At 37.1% G+C, this 22,626-nt stretch overlaps 1 protein-coding gene across 9 annotated transcripts in view; it reads left to right on the top strand.

The window, feature by feature from the left end:
- The window catches only part of Cadps2 (calcium dependent secretion activator 2), a 535,973-nt gene that overhangs the window by 207,037 nt on the left and 306,310 nt on the right, over positions 1-22,626 (top strand). For all 9 annotated transcript variants that reach the window (XM_085683581.2, XM_048450971.3, XM_048450976.3 and 6 more), the window contains exon 3: positions 336-668. In XM_085683581.2, the coding sequence (XP_085539707.2) occupies positions 336-668 (333 nt within the window). The remainder of the gene's footprint in view (positions 1-335; positions 669-22,626) is intronic.

Raw genomic sequence — 22,626 nt, 5'->3', positions numbered from 1 at the left:
TTCTTAGGCCATTGTTTTAGCACTGTGTTCTCAGGCAGCAGAGGAATGAGATGGAACTATAGTCTCCTTGAAAGGCCTTTTGTTAACAAACACTGAGACTCCACTTTTGTGTGTGCATCCTTGACCTTCAGGTGGGACACAATTGTAGGTTATCTCAGTTTTCTCGAGAGTTTCAAGAGATTTGCGACTCCTTTCATATGTTGTTGTGTATTGTATTATACTTGGATTATGCATTTTGAGCCATGGCAGAACATTTTGTGTCCAGGCTAGGTTGCTGAAAGCATAGATATTAGTGATCCTGCCTAATTACAGATGTGTTTGATTCTGTTTTTCAGGTTTTTCTAAAGAGTGACCGAGTGGCCAGAATGGTTCAGAGTGGAGGGTGTTCTGCTAATGATTTCAGAGAGGTGTTTAAGAAGAACATAGAAAAACGTGTACGCAGCTTGCCGGAAATAGATGGCCTGAGCAAAGAGACTGTGCTGAGCTCATGGATAGCCAAATATGATGCCATTTACAGGGGAGAAGAAGACTTGTGTAAACAGCCAAACAGGATGACCCTGAGTGCCGTGTCTGAGCTTATTCTGAGCAAGGAGCAGCTCTATGAAATGTTCCAGCAGATCCTGGGTATTAAGAAATTGGAGCACCAGCTCCTTTATAACGCATGCCAGGTAAGTGCTGCGATGCCTGTCCTTTCCATGTCTGATGCATGGCAGGAGCATTGTTTATCATCCTATGAATAAGTATTTTTCATTCTACAAACATTTCTCTTGAATAGCTGAGTGAGACTGAATTTTAATAAATCAAGAGTGATATTTGAAAGAAGTTTTGGAAGAAGTTGGGTGGAGGGAGAATGTCAGTATCATTAGCCAGTCATGATTGGTCCCATGTGCCCTATTTAAGGACAGCACATTTGTGGCTACTAGGCATACACAGGGTGGGCTGTGAATATAAAAATGACAGTCATCTGCAGCCTCAACAATGTCTCCAACATATAATGAGCCAGTGCTCCTCAGTGCAAAATAATTTGTCATTAAAGTATGATGCTAGTTTTCAGAGTGTTATCAAAGTAATTGAAATTTCAAATTTTTTTCTTAACCTCAGAGAGGAAGAAATGAATTGAGGATGATTGTTAAACTGGCTAATTTAAAGCAATGACAGCTAATAATATGTTTTCTCTTAAGTTGTTATTCAAGTCATGCATATGAAAATTGAATAAAATCTCATATGGTTTTCATTTCTAGGCTGATTTGTCTAATAATATATTCCTTAGGTATTTGCATTTTTGCTTTTTTGGGTGTATGTATTATTTAACTCAGCCCTAATATACAATTCAAATTACCCAAATTCTACCATTTTAAAATGCATTAAGAATTGCACTTCTATATTGTACACATATTTATTTTAATCTTTTTGCAAGTTTGTTTCTCTTAATTTCTGTATCCTATCATGTTCCTTACTTTTCATCACTAATTTGTGAATAATTTAAATTAATAAATTAAGAATTCATTAATAATAAATTAGTATGTCACCTTAACCGTACAAACAATTCGTGTGCTCACTGTCATTGTTTTCGCTGTATCATTAAGCCAGGTGGTGTTTTGATAGTGGAAGATAACAGCAAATCACAAGCTTATGTATTAACAAATGTATACAGCTAAAACATTGCCTCCCTTACTGTCCATAGTGGTCCTTTTGTAAAGTTAATGTTGATGAGCAACACTAAGTAATAAAATTGAGATTCAGTCATTTAGTAGCTATTTAGTGTGAATTTATCAAAAGTCTCACCAAATTAAAGAACACAAGCTGAACCAACTGCTTCCTTGTTCCAAATGCAGTGAGGTGGTAGAACCTCCCAAACAATTAGCTACACATTCCAATTTATACTGCCTATAAAATACCTTCCTACATATTACAGGTTCATGGTTATTAACGCAAAATCTTTTGTCTTCTTTTTAAAACTGTTCTTACATATGAGGTTTGGACCTTATAATTTCTCTCTCCTGTGACTTGCAGCACACAATACTTCCCATTCAAGTCACTGATATAATGGTGGGTTTATATTTGCATTCAGTTCTATCAGAATTTGCCTCATGTAGACATGCCTATTAAGACCTGTTCTGTCTTCTTGTTGAATTACATCCTTTATCGTGATGTCCTTTGTTGTTTCTCCAAAGCCTCCTTTGTCTTAACCTGGTGGAGCTAGCTGGAGCTTTCCTATGATTAGAGTTAGCATGGTGGATATTTTCCCATGTGTTGACTTTTAACATGATTTTATTTTTATACGTGTAATTGGGTCTTGAGGGTTTGTTTGTTTACACCCACTCAGATAGTTTTGTCTTTCAATGCCTGTGTTTAGACCACTCATAATTAAAGTGATTACTATAGTTGACTTAAATAGTGCAATCTGTTGTTATTTCCTTGCTGCTTTCCTTTGTCCCTATATCATTTTGTCTTTAATACTTTCTATGCTTTTATTTTATGTCTTCTTTGGATGTAGCACACATTCTGTTTTTAGGCATATTTACTAGGTTTCCTAAGTTATATATTGTAGATCCTAAAATCACCTAATTCCTTCCTCATGTGACACTAGAGGTCTTTCAAGTCCAGTTCAGCTTCCCTACAATTCAGTGTTCTTCCTCCTTTCTTACGCTTTATTGATATAATTCATCTTGACTATGATATGCTATAGTCAATCAGTATGTTGTTTTAAACAGTTAACTTTTCTGTTATGAAGACGATGTTCTTCATTACTGTTGAGTGCTTTTTTATTAGCATTAGCACTTTCTATTGAGTTTTAAACGTTTTCCTTTGAGACTGGCGGTGTATTAATAGTTGTAATTAAATCTCCTTGTTTGACAGTGTTTCTGGTTCAAATGTTTGCTCTGTTCTTTCTGAGTCTTTTATTCATCTCTTTATATACATCCTGATTTATTCTAGAAAGTCGGGTATATTGTATCAGATGATAGGATCTGAGCTAATAAGGCTGTTATGTGAGAATTGTTCTAATCTGACCATAGATTGGGTTGTGCCTCTTACTTGTGGCCATACAAACAAGAAGCTTCAAAATCTCAATATGCTTGTGTTTTTGTTCTGTTTTTCTTTTCTATTGACTAGTTGTATTTAATGACCTCATATGTGTTTCTAATGTATTCAGTCTCTTCCCCACACTCTGTATCTGTCTCTAGCAACCTCCTCAATCTCAACTAGTCCCTTTCCTAGATTCATGAATTTTGGTTTTGTTTATGATACGCTTAGTTTAACCAGGGCCATTGTGTGACCATTAGATTGGAAGTGACTTTTTCTATAATGTATCTGTGTTTATCTTTAACCATTTTGCGATCCTATTTGTATTTCTTATCTTATTGTACCACTAATGTTATTGTGAATAATTTAGATGAATAAAGAATTAATTTATAATAAAGTAGTGTGTCAATAATACTGCAGACAATTCATGCACTCACCATGCTAATTTTCACTGTGTCATTATGCCTGGTGGAATCATCAGTGGGTACATAATCGAAAGCAAGGTTTGCTTCCTCTCTGAGTCTATCAGCAGGAAATAGTTCAGTAGTGAGGGTTAGAGTTCTATAACTTTTCCACCATCTATGCTTTGTTTTGTTCCCATGTTCTTTGACTCTGAGCTTCTCTATTCACTCCACAGAGAGTCTGTATCTCACATCTATTTTGGCTGTTGTCTACTGCAGTGTTGGAGATGTGTCCATAGCAATGTGCTGGACAATGGAAGGGCTGCCTTTTGGTCTGAATAAATCTTTGTATGAACCTAGGTCACTATGGTAGAACCTTTGTGTTTCTGTTTCTTGTCCAGGGGACTCATTCCTTTCTACCTTCAAGCCCCTATTTCCTTCTTTACGACAGATGTCACAATGTATTTTCTTAAGCTCTCTGTACCCTGATCACTGAGTTTTTGTGCTTTGGGTTTTGTGTCTCCAAGAGATGAGACAGGAAAACCACAGGTGTGGTGGTATTGTTTCACTGAAACTGGAAGAAGCCTTGGGTTTTCTCATTGAAAAATCTTTTATTTTGGGAGAAGGGTCTGATAAATTTAGAAAAAAACCTTCCACTCTTTCTTCCATGGCTACTTGGAATACTTTCTTGGCTCTTTATCACTAGAAGGGAAGTCAGTGATACAGGGAACTGTATTCAGCTTAGCACCTTGTCAAAAGCACTGGGTAAGCAAGTGCTCTACCAGCATGGCATCTAGTACCTGATTATTTCAATATTATACCTTTCAAATCTGTGTCTTTTTACATTTTGATTAAGGTTTTCTCAAGTATGGGGCCTGTAAGTCTAAGAAAGGTTTTTTTATTTTTCTATTTGTTCAGCCTTTGCTTTTAAGAATGGGAGTGATGAGGGCTCAAGCTCTTCATATATCTGAGCTGAAAATGGAACTCATTTTAGTTCCTGATTGAAAATGTTTAGAGATCTTTCATTAAAAATAAGTGGAAAACAAAAATCATAAAAACCTACTCTTATGGGGGAAGTTTTCCTGAAGAAAAATGGTGGTTTTGCAGAAAGTATTAAATAAAGAAAGAATGATATTCTCTTTTCTGCAAGTGAAGTACATGCACACATAACTCCTGTGTGTGTGTGTGTGTGTGTGTGTGTGTATACATGTTGGTTTTAATTTGTTGTTGTTGTTTTCTTCCAACAAAATATGAAAAGTAAAGAGAGTCAGAAAACACTTTGTGTTTTATTGGAAGGGAATATTCTGGAGATAGAAATTGCAAATCGGGTTTTGAAGTGCATAGACTTGACCCTGTTTTTTTGATACACAGCAGCTTTGAATGCTTGGTACAGAATTGGAGAAATAGGAAAGAAAATCGAGTAATTTACTAAAGTTATACAGGGCCCAAAGGAGGCCTTTATAAAGGATTTCTTACCGAGATTGACTTCAGCAGTAAATAAAATGATACCAAATTCAGAAGCTAGACAAATAATAATTGAATCTCTTGTTCTTGAAAATGCCAATTCTTCATGCAAAATGATAATTATGACATTAATGGCAAGGCCAGCACCTTTGGAGTAATGGATTTGAGATACAATTAATATTGAATCTCATGACCATGATGATGCATGGATAGGAGAGGTGATTTCCAGAGATCTGTGGAAAAATCAAAATGTCAGTTGTTATAATTGTAGCAAATAAGGTCACCTTAAAAGGGATTGTAGAGAGGGCATTCCTAGAAACAATGTTTGTGACAAAAGTAAGCACTGGGCAAAAAATACCCTTGTCTCAACTGCTGATAGTATGCTGTCCTAATTGGACAAACAGGACACAAATGAAAGTGACTGCCAAACATTGTCAAAACAAGGAGGAACAGCCTTTCCAAATATCCTGCTTCCCGGAAATGTCTGTTGGATATACTAGGCCTGGAGGCTGAAGATGGATGTCCCTATGTTGCAAAGGAATATTGGGTGACTGCCTAGGCTGCCGGCTGTTTATGTCATTTCTCACATTTTTTTGAAGGAGCTTATTCACACTTCATGCTAACTCAGTCAGTGCTGTTTCCTTCTTGCGTCTCAGAGGGAGTTGAAGACTAGATAGTTACAGTTATAGTTTCCCTCATTTACCAGATGCAGAAAACAAGTTATGATTGAGTAAATTAGGTACGAGACTTTAGACTCACCAAGATAGTAGAGCTAATGGATCATTTTCTCCAAATTTGTCAAGTGCAAATGGACTAGACATTGTTGATGTATTTATTGTAGTGGGAGGCTGCTTGTTCCTTCCTGGCTGCCCAGCTTGCTTAGACCCAAAATAACCACACAGAAACTATATTAATTAAATCACTGCTTGGCCCATTATCTCTAGCTTCTTATTGGCTTACTCTTACATAATTTAACCCATTTTATTAATCTGTGTATGACCATGTGACTGTGACTTACCAGCTAAAGTTCTGGTGTCTGTCTCTGATAGGTGTCTACATGGTGTCTCTCTGACTCTGCCCTTCTTTCTCCCAGCATTCAATCCAGCCCTCCCAGCCTAGCTCTGCTCTGCCCCGCCCTGCTCTGCTATAGGCTCAAAGCAGTTCTTTATTCATTTATGTTAATCACAGCACACAGAGGGAAATCCCATATCAATTTATTGTCTTATATATTTTATATAGTTATTGTACTTATTGTATATAATTTTTCTTATATTAGTTATAGCCTTCTTTTTTATTTTAGACAAAAAAGAGGGGGTGTAGTGATATTTCACATGTGTTTTAATAAATAAAGCTTTCTGAAGATCAGAACGCAAAACAACCACACTAGTCATCCATACAAGCCAGGCAGTAGTGGCACATACCTTTAATCCCAGCAGCTGCACTAATTAGCCATAGGGGCCAAGCAGTGTTTGTGCATGCCTTTACCCCAGCACTAGAGAGGAATATAAGACAGGATGAGACAGAAACTTACTCTTGTTCAGTCTGAAGGTTTCATAAAGGTAAGAGCTTTCTAGTGTTTTGACTGCTTTGCTTATGATTTTTGGGTTGAACCCCAGTATCCATCTCTGAGTTTTTATTATTTTTGCTACAATTAGCAGAATTATGGAATTAAGGAATCTCCTAAAAGTTCAAGTTAGGAGGTATACCATGCCATGCTAAAGCTATGAAGTCTGGGATGATTGAAAGAAAAATAGCTGTTTAGCTGTTATATTTTTTTAAATACATCTATGATATATACTTGTTATAAAATTATAACAATATATTCTAAGAAATAATAATCTTAGCATTACCATAAATTAGGTCTTATGATATTAAAATTTGTTGTCATTTGGTTTGAGGACAGTATGTTTGTACTGGTGCACATGTGTGGAACAAAATAGGAAGAAATATAGATAAGAAACTAGAGGGACATATCATGAAGAACTCATCCAGAGTGTTCATCATAGCTCTACAGATCATTAGCCACGATTTAGCCCAGAATATTAAAAGTGCTGTAAGTAAGGACAAAGAATAAACTGTCAGCCGAAATTCTAATTTCAGGAGAATATCCAAAATGCAGTGACAGGGATAATACTGGATATAAAAGATGGGCATTTATAGCCTAAATTACTAAACAATTTTATTTTGTATAACTTAAAATGACATTAAATTGGGTCAGTAGGCTTATTTTCTTTAATCAGAAATTAAATTTTTATTAAAGATTTTTTTAAAATATGGCATAAGGTGAATACAGCGTGCATTAATAAGCTCATTCATTACCCATAGTAATGCATGGAAATAGGTAATATGCTCCATGAATTGTGTGAAATGAGCAGAATACAGTGACAGATAACATCTAGGTATTTGCTAGCCTTAATTTTTCAAAGCATGCCTTTGTAAATGCCACAGTGATGTAATCACTACTGCATGGGTTCTTCCTGCAGAGTCTGAGGAAGGCAGGATAGTATATGATCATAAACACATTACCAAAATGAGAATTTTGGTTAATTGCCAAAATTCTCTGGGCCAGAGAGACCCACATGCACAGACTGTAGAACAAGAGGTGGGGTCGTGGCTCACAATGACATTCACATAAGAAGGTAAGGGTCTTCCAAAGTGTAAAGACATAAGCATAACTCCATGACCAGAACCTGAATAGTATATGCATAGTACCGTATATACTCATGGGAATGCTTATCCTTCTGCCTCTGTATTTAGGTTTTAAGAGGATTAAGTAACTCAATTTTATCACTATCTAGATCCTGATCTTTTCTGCCTGAAGCAACCTTCATCAATGTTTTATAATCGCATTCCATTAACTGAAATAAAATGACTCACCTAGATTTACTCAAAAGTCAAAGCAATGTTAATTAAGAACTTGATCTCTAAATATCCCTCACCTAAATTCCTTGTACTCTGAGAACTTGAAGGGCAGTTAAGAATATCGCAGAACTGCCAGAATGTTTCAAAAGTGGCCATCAGAAATATTTGTGAACTGAATTTAGTGTTTATGATTCCATTTCTCTAGAAGCTTTCCAACCATTTAACATTAAGGTGTGGAAATGAATTTGGAGTTTAGATTTAGGCTTACTTAAATAAAAAAGTAATTGCTTTTTTTTTCTTGGCTCTTTCCGTATGAAAGGGATGCCCCCCCCAAACCCAGAAACCATGAGGCGTTAAATGTTCTGAATACTTTAATTCAAAGCCTGCAAAAGTACATGACCTAGAAGAAAAATGTTCCCAAGACTAAAACTGACCTTCTTTGCCACCATCTTCTTTTTCACTTATTTTCATACAAGACTTATGCTAGAAAGTTATTGTGTTTCAGAGGAAATAAATGCACATTTTATGTAGAGTTACATTTGATAACCTTCAAAATAAAGCAATAAATGAGGAAATTATAATTACTTAGGGATATTTGCGTGTATATGTAATTTGAAATGTCAAAAATACTTAAAACATTCAAGTATGATTAAGACCTTGAAAATAAATAAATCTTATTATTTCCCATTTTTAAGATATTATAATTGATGATTGAAATATCTATAAGTACTTATAAATATGTTTAATTCTCTTCTACAGAATTTCCTCATACTGTAATTTAGATGAGTTTGATTTAAGTGAATTTGAAATACTAAAATTGATGTTTGAAATAACTATAAATACTTATAAATATGTTTATTTCTTTTTCATGCAATTGCCTGGTACTATAAATTAGATGAGTTCAAGTTAAGTGAATTTGAGTCTCTGGTTAGTAATATTCAGTAAATTTCCCCTCTAAAAATTAGATTTTTTTAGCATTGTAAATAAATCAAATTATACATTTTTATTAGTGTGCATCACTTCACTATACATTTTATTTTTTAGTTTGGGTTTATGTATGGCCACACAAAAGGTTATTGCTGTTGGGCTTAGTGGTGTACTCTTATAACACCTACACCAGAGAACCCGAGACAGGATCTTGAGTTGGAAGTCAGCCAGCTCTTATAGGCTGTATAACAAGAGTCTGTCCTTGTCTTGTTCTAGTGGTTTTGCTTTTTGTTTGTGTGCTTGCTTTGTCTTTTTGGCTAAATGTGTTGACTCACACCTACAATCCCAGCTAAAACAGGGTGGTTGTAAGCTACTAAGTGATAATCTTGTCATAAAAATGTAAAATAGAGAATATTCCTTAATAAAAATTCTCCAAAATGTTGTGTTAATTGTGCTTTTCATTTAAAAATTTTCAGGCCCTCTGGCTTCTGCTTTTGCTTGTTTTGTTTTTCTAGGTCTAGCCTGTCGGTGTTAGACAATGTTTCCAACTTTTCCACTTTTAAAACTGAGAACACATTTACAGACCGATGAGAATTTCTCATAATAGTACTAGGAATGGTGTAGTTTTGCTGATCTACTTGTTACTTTTCTCAACTACTAATGAAGCTGCTGTTTCAAACATAGTTAGGAATGATGTCCTTCATGGTTGATTGTTAATGAAAATATTCAATCAAAGTTGCCATTGTAGTTCTGTAGTATGACTTGAGGTATTGTATTTTCATACCTCCAATTGTGGTTTTTGTGGTTGTATATGATTGTCTTTTCTAAATGTGTGAAATATGACATCAGAATTGTAATGGTTATTGTATTAACTCTCTATATAAATTTTAGTAGTACAACCATTTTCATGATATTAATTCTGACAATCCAGAGCCAAAAAGATCTTTCCATCATCTAGCGATTTCTTACCATAGAGTTCTTTCAGTTTTTTTTATTAGGCTTAATACTAGGTACTTTTTTTGAGCTATTAAAAAGATCATATTTTTAATAATATCTTCTCTGAAAGTACATTTTTAGTATATATGAAGAGTACTGGGATTTTTTTAATTATCTGTTTTTATTTTATGTATATAAATTTATACATATATGCTGAGCACAGATATGTATACCACATGTATGTGCTGCCATAGAGACTAGAGGAAGGGATCGTATGTCCTGGAACTAGAATTATAGGTATTTGTAAGCCACAGTATGTTTTTTTGGAACCAAACCCTGGTTCTCTTCAAGAGCAGTACATACTTCTAAATGCTGAGCCACCTCTGCAGCCCGTGGGCTATTGTTATTTTTTAATGGAGAATTTGTATCTTGCAAAACCATGATACATGACCCAGATTTGGTTATTTCCCTCGAGGTGTTTTCATGATATCAGAAGACAGATATTAGTAGAGTTCATCAGTACACTTCTGAGGGTATGTGCCTGTGGACCTCACATGAATACATTAATACCAATGTCATAATTTGGTGTTGGATTACACTCATGATTTCTTTATGATTTTTCAACTCTACATGCACAATAGCAAAATAAAAGATCTTTTAGAACTACTAGGTACCCTCAGACCTTTAAGTCCAGCAGATTGTACAAGAGAATTTAATGTCTGTTGTTCCTTGGTGATGCTGATGCAAATTGACTACTGAGGAACTTTCTTCGAAGGTCCCATTATAGGACTCTTCCCTATGGCTAGATCTGTCAGGGGATAAGGGAAGTGTGTCCACAAAGGGGAGATGATATGACAATGTGAAAAAGTCAGCTTCTATTTTGGAGTCTTGCTCAGTGTAACAGGATTTTTTAAAGATTGTTTTAAATCTCACTTTTATGTGTATGTGGGTCTGCACGAGTTTATGGGTGCCCATAAGGTCCATAAGAGGGTGAACTTCCCAGAAACTGAAGTTACAGGTAGATGTGAGTCTCTCAACTTGGTGCTGGGATGCACACTGAGAACAGTGGTTGTTCTATATTCCTGAATCACCTCTGTAAAGATTGCTCTTAAAAGATGGCAATTCCCGAGTTTTAGAAGATGCACATAAATTTAACTCCTGGAAGAAATACCATTGACAAATGTATAAGGGATTAGATGGCTCATGTTATGATTTGAATATCAAATGCCCTCTGCAGGCTCATGTGTTGAGTGCTTGGTACCCAGCTAGTCACACCTATTTAAGGAGGTTCTAACAACTCCAGCACCTCACTGGAAGAATTAGGTCACTGAGGGTATATCCCTGAGAGATGTTGGTGCAGGAGAATTATCTGTATTCTGTCAATCATGTTTTTTAAATAAAATGCTGATTGGTCAGGCAGGAAGTATAGGCGGGTCAACCAGACAGGAAGTAGAAGTGGAGCAAAGAGAACAGGAGTATTCTGGGAAGCAGGAAGTTCCCTCTCCATTCCTGCCCAGACCACAGAAGAAGGAACATGTGAGCTGACAGCTGAAAAAGGTACCAAGCCATATGGCTAACACAGACAAGAATTATGGGTTACTATAAGATGTAAGAATTAGTTAGCAAGAAGCCAGAGCTAATGGGCCAATCAGTTTATAATCTTATGGAGTCCTGTGCGTGATGTTCTTTGGGGCTTACCAGCTGTGGGGTTCTGGGCAGGATGGACACCCCAACAAGCAGGCCCCTTTATGTTACAAGGCATAATTCTTCTTAGAAACCTCCGCCTCTCTCTGTTCCCCATCCACCATGAGGAAAAGAATCTATTCTCCTACAAGGACTGACAAGCCTCTATAACTATGAAGCAAATAAATTCTGCTTCTCAATTATTTTCTCTTAGGTATTTGATCAGAGTGATGAAAATCTAACTATGCACAGATTGCAGTAAGCTAGAAGGCATATTGTATGAATTTCTAGATAAATGAGAGATGGGCTTAAAGAATCAAACAATTTGATGAAAGAGTTTAGGATTTACCTTGTTATGGTAGGAAGCACTGCTGAGGAATATTTTAATTGGGATAAGAGGGATCAGAAGTAAGGATCAGATCAGAACAAGACTAAGCCCATTAGAGTACCCACTGAATGTTGTAGTTCCCTTCAATCCCATGCAGGTGGTCTCCAGCCTGCCAGCCTTCTGTGTTCTCTCTCAGGATCACTCCATGTATTATCTGTGACTTCCCACATCATGGCATCCCTAGTCCACTATGGTCTCCACTGCAGCCTAGGCTTCACCTTCACAGTTTTACGTATCATCCTCCCTCTCACCCAAGGGTCTTTGCAGGAAATCTAATTCTGCTAGACATTGTCTAACATCCAGAGCCTTCCTTTGAAATGTCAGTAGATGTCCCCATGGTCTTGTCACACATTCTACATGCCTGGAAATGCGGCGTTACATGGATGATACTGAGGTCTGCTGCCACCTGAGTTGCTACCAAGTCTCGTTGGGTAGTTGCTGGTGTGGCTTTTGAAGGCCTGAGTGGCTGAACTCTTAGACTTCCCTGTGTAAACAAGATGTACCAGGGATCTCTCTTCTCAATGAAAGTTCTTAAAATGAACAATTTTATGTAATTTTATGTTCCAGGGTTTGTGATGGTTAGGGCCTAGCCTTAAAGGAACATTTTTCTAAGTGCCCCACTAGAAAGTAACTCAAATTTTTAAAGGTAACACCAATATCTGTAACATTGTATCAAAATTTCTCTTGGGTCTCCAACAAGCTCCCAAATCATGACATGGAGACTTCTTATTAGTTATGAATGCTTGGAGATAGCTTAGCATTTATAACTTTACCTATTTCTCTTCATCTATGTTTTCGCCTTGGGACTTTTTACCTTCCTTTCTTTCTTTCTGTATGTCCTATGTTTCCTGCTTCTTTTGTGCCTGTCTGGCCCCATATGCCTCCCTAATTTTCTTCTTTCCTCAGCCTAGATTATTCTTATTCTCTCTGCCCACCAGCCCCGCCTATTCCTCTTCTGCCTAGCTTCTGGCCAGTCAGTTCTTTATTACATCAGGTATCTTGGGCAGGCAAGGTGGAACAAATGCAATACCTCCTTATATAATTAAACAAATGCAACGCAAACAAAAGTAACACATCTTTAAATCATTAACAAATGCAGCAAAAACAAATGCAACACTCTTCTACATAGATAAAGTAATATTCCACAGCATAAACAAATGTGACACGTCTTTGCCTCGTTAAAATAACATTCCATAATGTAACACTATACTTTCATGGTTCACAACCTTTTGCTTATTCCTTCTTTAGCCATACTGTATATATTTAAATCTACTGCAATACTTTTCTCCCCTTATATTCTCAGGCCTTTTTAACTCTCAGAAATTTTAGTAATCAAAAATCCGCTATCCATAACCATGCTACAGTCCAGAGGCTACAAGGAAAATTCCCTCCACCATGTAATTCATTTTTTACCTTTAAACTCAGCTTCCCATCAAGTTTCAGGACAGCAGCAAATGAAGACAGATTCTTTGCCAGAAGGTAAAAAAAAAAAGTAACTTTTAGTCCAGTCTCCAAGAGAGCCCCTATTCCTACAAGAAATTCATGGTCACTTCTGTTTCCAGGAGATTTTTGAGTTTCCTCCAAAACCATCTGTACAGCTCTGCTTACAGTATTTTGAGCTTCTCTAGCCCAGGTCTCTGATTCTTCCAAATTCCTCCTACAACCCTTGTCCAAAGACCATACTTCTGGTACAACTTTTCTGTAGTGATTTCTTGAGTTTCACTACAAAATTCCAAAGCCAAATTCTTGTGAAAAACAACCCAAACCTATAGTCACATAGCCCTATATACTTTGTTTGACAGAACATCATGGTTGGTTCAGTAGAGTTGCTCATTTCATGGCACTTTGGAAGCAGAGTGTATGGAAAGGGCCCTAGACAAGACACATCAAGGGCTCTATGACTTCTGGCTAAGTCCCACCGCCAAAAGATTGTGCATCCTCCCAAAGCAGTGTCTCCAACTGGGAGACAAGTGTTTATAACATGAGGCTGTGGGTAACATTGCAACTTGAAACCAAAACAGAGATCTGTATTTACTTCTCTCCTGCATATAAAACTCTTAAACAGCTGGGTCTCACTAAAGTCTATCCATATATTCTTCTGTTTCTGTGTTCTGGATTCTATTTCAGAATTCCTGCATATCTGCCTAGAGGAAAACACTGAATCATCAACTTTTCTCGGAAGGAACAGAATATAAATGTAAATTCCAGCAGTGGTGGGAATTGCTTATATTTGTCTGTTACAGCTTTTCTATAAAACGTGGTCTCTGGCTTTTGTTCCAATGCAGTGCTTTCTCTGCTCAAGCATTGTTCCAGCCTTCCATTGTATGGTAGCAATTATCCAGAAGCAGGGCTTCTCACTGGTGTTCCTGGAATCAGTTTGGTACTACGTGTATTAAAATCAAAATATTATTTGTCTATATAAACGTTATACATGTAATTTGATATGCAAATTTATAATTATAATTTGACATAAGATTTTGGAATAGAGATTTAGCCGTCATTGAGAGAATTTTAATATTTTAAGCCTTATCTTAAAAATTCCTTGCTTTAAACTAGAAAAAAATATAATTTTTTTGTCCCAATCACCTTAGTATAGTGCAGTCTGGTTATTACTTTAGTAAGAAAGATCTTATACAATTAATAGCTATGATCAATTCCTAAGTCTTAGTACAGAGTAAATGAAATACTTCTGTTGTTGTTAAAGACTTAAAACGACATTATTTCTTATGTTCATGTGATGTTATGATTCTTATATAAGCAATTTCTGATAATTAAGACTTCTCTCTCCATCTCTGAATCATTTGTACTGTAGTTGTGGAGGTAAGGTTCCAGAACCCCCTTCAGACATGAGAATATGTGGATGTTCCTTCTATTTCTAAAATAAAGTGGTACAGAATTTGCATGAAACGTATACAGTCCTACATCTGTAGCACGTTTAATTGTCATGTAACACTTAACTGTGTAACTACTGCATAAATAGCTGTCATTCTTCATCTCCTTACATTTTGGTTTTACCTTGCATGATACTCACCACTTAGCTCTCATGTCTCTCTATTCTTCAAGACCAAAGGAAATTCCATTTCCTCTACAAAGGCCTCCCTCCTCCTACCTTCATTTCTTTTTGCTAAATGTTGAGACAGACTAAAAAAATATGAGAAATTACAATTTTCTGTCATACTCTGTCCACCTGTCATTTTCTGTTATTGATCTGTGTGTGTATGTGTGTGTGTGTGTGTGTGTGTGTGAAATGCCTCCTTTACTGTATTTTAACAACCTAAACAGGGTAAATGTTATTTTTCCTATTAACTGTGTAGTAATATATAATGTGTTTCCTGTTGTGTGCATTTATTCATATATAATGAAAAACAAAGAACAGAAGGTATATGTTACACTGACCTTAGGACTGTGAAACAGTTGTGCTCACCAGTAAGATCAACACCCTTGTCCAACCCTTTATCAGTTGTGTGACTGTGGGAAAGTGGCTTAAACCACCTGTGATTCAGATTTTCTTGACTTAAGGGGGCAGTAATGAGACCCACTGTATATGAATGCTCTAAGGCTCACCGAGGTAAATGTTTATAAAAGTTAGAACAGTTAATGATATCAAATAAGTGATGGTTGTATGTAGTTTTTATTAGTCATGATGAAGTTACAGTTGCTATATGGAAAAGTGAGTTTATGTGCATTATTTTATTTAGTGGTAAAATTTCAACCCCAGGATGGTTAATGTGAATATAGATTAAACCATTTTAGCAAGTAAATATTATAGCAAATTGTTGCTTGGAAATGTTAATTAATTCTTTACAAAGATGAATTTTTAATACCTTATTAACTTGTACTTTTCATGCATGTGTGAGTACTTCCCTGTGTATATGGGTACCACGTGTATGCCTGGTGCCTATGGAGACTCAAAGGCATTGGATCTCTTAGAACTGGAGTTACAGGCATTTGTGAGTAGCCTGGTGTGGGTGCTGGGAACTGAACGCAAATCGTCTGGAAGAGGAGCAATTACATTTAACCCCTGATCCTTCTATCCAGTCCTAAAATATTAAATATTAATATAGATTCCGAAGAAAAACTTTGTGATGTATAAGATTTTACAAAGTTGCATCTGACATTTTAAGGTTATGTGTGCATGGCTATGTATACATCAATGCCTGTGTACCTATAGAACAGTGTGTATATCCTCCAGGCTACAGAAATTGCATGACTTTAACGTTTGAGGTTAAATTTCTTACGTTCCTGCCTTTGAACATTTTGATCCATTATTTAATATAGTTTAATTCAGTTCACATAGGGTAATTTTCTATCTAATTAACTCATTCATCTTTTCCCTGTTTTACGTATTCAAAGGAAACTGTGATTTGGGAAATGAATTTTTAAGACTCTTAGAACTGTTCTACAAGAATCTGTGGCAGAACTTCTATTTCTGAGTCAGATTTTTATGCATAATTTAAGAGGTAGATATAAGGGAGTTCTTTTAAAGGTTTGTATCAAGCAGACAGGATGTTATCTGATTCTTTCATAGATAACATCATACAGGGAACACATTGCTCTCAAGAGTCAGGGAATAGCTTCATTTCCTTATGTTCTTTTGTTGTATGAAATTACTAAAAAAATAGTTATTTTGTAGTTGTTAGCGCATTTTTAATGATCAAAAGGCAAGGAGCAGATTTTTAGTTTTGTTCTCATGGGGTTGCTTCATAGGAAATGAATCAATGTGAAGAATAAATTAGGATTCAAGAAACTTCCAAATACAAGTGGAATTATTCTCTGTATTTGCTTTAAAATTGAGTTCCTTGAATCTCACTATTAAAGATGGATGTGTTTCATTCCTGTCAGTAGGATGAGGTAAAGTGAAAACAAAGCATGTGCACTGCATTTGGTGGAAGAGATCATAAAAATCTGAGAAATTCAAGACAGTTGTGAAAAGTAGATCTTTGGATAATGTATTTGTGTTGCTAAATATTTGGTTCAAATACTTTTCTCAGATGTTTAAAGATCAATGGGGAAAACAAAATAAAGTTGGAAGAAAAGGATTCCCCCAGGAGAAGTGAGCCTACTGCACATAGTTTGGAAAATGTCTGAACATTCATGATTGATACAAAATATAGATAAATTTCTGTAGATAACGCAACTGTACAATGGGTTAGGATGGCGGCTTGTTACAAAGCATTTGAGAGTCTAAATGCTAGGCTAACGTGTTAGGGCGTCATTCTCTGTTACTTAGTTTTTATTTCATCCATTTCCTTCCTCTCCTAATCCCCTGGGGCTTTCCCTTCCACTTCTGAGATTTCAGTATGATCAACTGTAGTAAGATTCATATACAATTATGGACAACCTTTAAGGAGTTGGTTCTAAAGATAACTCTAGTTTTTAATTTGAATTAATGTTAGGGTGACTATAAAGAAAGAACTTTGTGTGGACTCCTAGATCTGGAACGTGAGAGATGGAGAAGCCCTGTGCCCTGACTTATGACACCTCATTGAGAAATAGCTGCAGTAGACGATCTGAACCTCAGCAGCTAATAACGAAGACAGAAATGCACAGCCTGAGACAATGAGGGACTGGGACACTTAGGAACATATTAACTAAAGTCATCTGGGTAGAGAAATGCTCTGTTTCCATTTGTGATTTAAGTTGTGACAGAGAATTAACAAGTGAGGTACAGTAATCTGATAATAATATTTTGATCACTGTTTTGAGGCCATGTTAGAGAATTCATTTGTATAGTGGACATCATCCAAGTATGTAATGGGTATTGTAAAACTATATGATAAATCCCAAAGTACTCTGTAAACTGGTTTTAGAGAAGCATTTTGTTTGCATCAGTTATTTCTGATGGACATATGTAAACAAACAGATTTATAGATAAAACTTCTGCAGTATACCATTATGCATTAACCTCAAGGGAAATACAAAGCTATATAAACAGTATAAATCATAAATCAAATATAAATCAATTTGTATTTTTCATACTGGTAAGAAAATTAACCAGATACGCGAATTGCAAAAATATTCCATAATTGGAGTGGAAATTCAGAGAAAAATGTAGTTGATTTTTTTTTTCCAGTGGGAGGAAGAGAGGTCCACATTGCTCAACTTAGCATATACAAAGATGCCATTACGGAAAACAGAACTATTAATCTTTCCTTTGTGGTCAAAAAGATTAATAAAGGGCAGTCAGCCTGGTTGGCAAGAGCAGTTTAATCACATAGGACTTTCATACTGAATAATGCCACGAAGGACATTTTTAGAACAATCTATTAATCTGTGATTAGATTTAATGAATTCAAGAATTTGGTGGTAGTTTTTGGAGCATTAGAAGGCACAGTCACGGTCTATGTAAAGAATCTATTGGGTGAAACTTGGTACAGTTATCTTCATATTGAATGCACTAGTTTTCTTAAGCTGAAGAGATGGTTCATTGTTTAAGAGTGCATGCTGCTCTTGAAAAGGACCTGAGTTCATTTCTTAGCACCCACCCACATTAAGTGGTTGTCAGCTGCCTGTAACTCCAGCTACAGAGGATCCAGTGTCCTCTGTGGGCACAAGCACTCACATATGCACATGGCCACACAAAGACATACATGCACATAATTAAAAATGAATTAAAAACAACTTTCTTCTCGTCTCTCCCTGGGAAGGGTAAGTAGAAGAGATTTAGTGGGTGTCCTGAGGGTAGGTGAGGATAGTAACCTGAGCCATTAGGTGGATTGGGGTTGGGGGGGAGAGTACTGATAGAGACAACTGGAATAGAGGTCATTTCAGGGTCAAGTAGAAACCTGGTGCAAGGGAAACCTCCAGTAATCTACAGGGATGGCCCCAGCTAAGACTCCTAGAAATAAGGAATTATGTAGCCTGAACCAGCCATCTCCTGTGACTAGGCAAGACTATCAGTTAAGGGATGGAAACACCAATCCAGCCACAAAACCTTTGACCTACAGTCGTCCTGTCTATGAGATATGCTGCGGTAAGGGTGGCATAGAGATTGTAGGAGTTGCCAAACAACAACTGGTCCAGCCTGAGACCCATGTCATGAGAGCGAGCCCACTCCTGACATTGCCTGAAATGCCAAGACCCAGAGGATGGATGGCCCAGAACCCTAGGATAGAACCAAACATAACGGGAGAGAAAAAAAATGTCAATGCAATGATGCCCAATCATATTCTGCTATACTCATTGATTGGTACCCACCTCAGTAATCACCAGAGAGGCTTCATTTAGCAACTGGTGGAAACAGATGTAGAGACTCACAGTCAAACATTAGGCAGAGCTTGGGGAATCCTGCTGAAGAGAGGGAGGAAGAATTGTAGGAGCCAAAGGGGTCCAGGACACCACTAGAAAGCTCACACAATCAGCTAACCTGGGCTCATAGGGGCTCACAGAGACTGGACCAACAACCCAGGAGCCTGCATGGGACTGAACTAGGCCCCCTGCACATATGATACTGTTGTATAGCCCTTTCTTTCTGTGGGGCTTCTAACAGTGGGAGCAGATGCTGTCTGTGACACTATTTTTGGGGACCCTATTTCTCATACTGGTTTGCCTTTCCCAGCCTTAATACATGGAGAGGTGATTAGTCTTACTGCAACTTGATATGCCATGTTTGGTTGATACTCATGGGAGACCTGCAATTTTCTGAATAGAAACAGAGAAGTGGACGAGACGGGGCAGAGGGGAGGTGGGTGGAGAGAATGGATGGGAAACTGTGGTCAGGATGTAAAATAAATAAATTCTTTTAAAAATTTCTTTAAGATAATGTTCAACATGTACAGGCCTACCCAGTACTCTTCAAAAGTATTTCTGTTCTCTGGGGCTTTTTTTTTTTCTCTGCAAATCAGGAGAAAAAAAAATGAGCAATGATAGTTTAGGATTTGAGATCAGCCTGCCAAAGTTCTCCATTTTGAGTATTTCCACACTCACAAATTCTTTCTGAGCCCAGTAAGTTTTTCATGGCAGAAATTTCTCCAATACTCGTTCTGTTTCTTGTAGTAATTGTACTGTAGCTAAGCTATCAAACCCAAGCAGTTCTGGGAAGGAAAACGTATTTCTCTATGAAATCCTGCTCAGAAGTTTAAACAGTCTCAACTCCCCTATGTATCAAGATCAGAGTTCTCAGCTAGAGAATTCTGAATGGGGAAATACTATGTCTGTAGCTATGAAGGTGAGGAAAACCAAAGTACGTTTCTTGACAACATGTGTCAAGCTAGTGAAATACTTTGAAACTTGAAGTCAAAATGTCTGTGTGATATAAACTAGAGGCCTTGCTGAGATGAGAGGGGCTTTTGCACATCTGTCATGGTCAGGGTTGAGTGACACTCTTTAAAAGTCCTGTCCCCAGTGCGGTGGAAGACATCTGTGCAGTAAGTAATCCTTTGTCACATAAAACATTGAAATCATGTACTTGGAGGAGATGAAATTGCAATAGAGGGTGTACTGCTCAAGTGGAGGCTTGCCTGTGATCCTCGGCTGCAGACTTTGAGGCCACATAGCTGTATGCCTCGCGATGGCTTCTGCTGTGTCAGCAGCATCTTCACAAGCTCACTCTGATTTACTCGGGCTTTGCTTTCTCCTGAACACCATACTCCCTCGCGCGTGTGCAAAAATCACGTATTTAGGTTGCACTGAGGGTTTAAAGAACAAAGAAATTGTTTTCTTCTTGACTCCCTTTTTGAGAATGCATTTATGTGTACAGGTGTGTATGTGTGTTCCCTTGTATATGTAGTGTGTGTGTGTGTGTGTGTGTGTGTGTGTGTGTACATGTGGAGGCCAGAGGTTGGTGCCAGTTCTCAGTTCTCTTCAGTCAATCTCTGCCTATTTTTGAAATGTGATCTCTTATGGAACCAGATGCGTTTTGATTAGCTAAGGTAGCTCTCCAGCCAAGGTGAGGAATTCTCTTGCTGCCTGCCCAAGTCCAAGAATACAGATGTGTGTCACCACATCCCACACCTGGCTTTTTCTAGATATGCTAAGTACCTGGACTTAGATCATCACACAGCACTTCACAAGCTGGGCTACCTCCCCCATCCCATCACCTTTATTCTTAATTACTTCATATTAGAAGTATTTGTAGCTGTTTGCAAAATGGGACGTATTTATTGTAGCTTGAAGGTCATATGTGTACATATACACATGTGCAGGTATACATACTATTCATGTACCAAAAGAGATCTGGTAAAGTATTACAAGTACACATGTCTTCAACTATGTAGCTCTAGGTCTTGCTCTATATGACTGTAGGTAGATTGGGCTTGAGCTGTTTAGGAAAGAGAGGGCAAAGACGACCCCTGTATTTAGGGCTTAAGGAATGGGGTAGATAACACATCACTTAGAACATGGCATTATGTGCTCAGCATAATCAGTCAAAATATAAGATTCATCTCTTCTGGGACCATTAAATTCAATGTGCCTTTTCTTTGAGTAAGTTGAACGTTTAAGTAGACAGTTAAAGGTAAGTCTGGATCTCCCATGGTGTGTTGTAGCTAGAGACACAGGCACTTCAGATTTTTCAATCAGTGACGCTAGTTTTGAACATGAGTATTCAGAAGGACACTCGGACCTTTGAAATTGCAAAGAGGTCTCAGGCTTCAGACTCTAAGCTCCTCAATGTTTATCAATGCTGCCTTCTCTGGGGAGCATCCTTTATTTTGTCATATAAATTAAAATCTTCTTTTCTGTAGCAGAATGTATTTTTAAGCATCGTGTAAGAGGAAGTTCATCATTATCAAAACCAACCAGTTGGGGGCTGGGTAAAAGGCTGTGGTTATTATAGGATACCACGAGGGATCAGCACTGCTCAGTGTCTCGGCTCACTGAAGTTAGGACTCCTGATCGCTGAAGTGCTACCTTTGCAAAGAGGTGTAGAGCAGCAATGCTTTCCTTTGCCTACATCCTCAGGCAGATGCACTGAAGACATGGCATTTTTAACGTCGTTCAGTGTCTCTTGCAAAACGAACCCCATGAAATTCAGAAATGAGTTTAAAATTAAGTAAAACAGCTAGATTATGGGGGCACATGCCATTAATCCCTGGTATAAGGAACAGACAGCTCAGGCTACACAGAGAAACCCTGTCTTGAAAAATAAATAAGTAAAACTGTTAATCTAAAGAGTATATCTTTAATGAGGTAAACATTGCTCTGGTGAAATTTGAAGGGTTTTGTGACTTCTTCAAATACTAATGTTCTGAGAGGAAAATCTATGACTCCTCTAGATAAAAATCGCCTTTTTATTGATTTTTCTCCAGTGGAAAAAATAAATAACAGCACTCAGAACCACCTGTTTCTCTAGATCTGTGAGCTTCAACACGCCCTTCTGTCCTCCAAGAACATCTACACACATGTGGCATGCAGTCACACTCACATACGTACACATAAATGTTTAAATTATCTTTAATAAAATATGGCTACATCCTTTGGTCTAGCTTCTGATAATTAGGATAGAAAAGGAGAATGGATTGAAGTGGGAAGGAATTTGCCACTGAACATCACAAGTTTAACATCTTACGATGAACTAAAATTGAGTAATTGAGAAGGGGAATAAGCATGAGGAGATTGTAATAAAACTTAAGAATAATTTTAATTAGCAAGTGAGAATAATTTTCCCTATATGTGCGGGATTTCTGAAAGATAATGATTACATTTTTATTTGCTTTCTATTGAATTTCAAACCCTGAAGTAGAGCTCTAAATCAATGCCTGTCTGTAGAAATGTGCGGACATGTCTTGGCCGCATGTGTGCCTTCACTAGGATGAGCAATGCATGAAGACTTCAGCGGCAGAAAGTTGACAGTCAAGCCGTGCTTTAACTGTCTAGCATTAGGAGAGACCAAAAAAATGAAGAGATACTTTTAAAAGTAGGTAAGAAATGAAATGTTAATCGAGGTCCTGTCATCCAAAAGAGAACAAAGTAAGAAACTCATCAATATAAGTGCTCAGGGAT

Source organism: Myodes glareolus, chromosome 25, assembly GCF_982192425.1.
Source record: "Myodes glareolus chromosome 25, mMyoGla1.1, whole genome shotgun sequence".
In the NCBI taxonomy this organism is placed as follows: domain Eukaryota; kingdom Metazoa; phylum Chordata; class Mammalia; order Rodentia; family Cricetidae; genus Myodes; species Myodes glareolus.
This window is presented reverse-complemented; position numbering and strand designations above follow the sequence as displayed.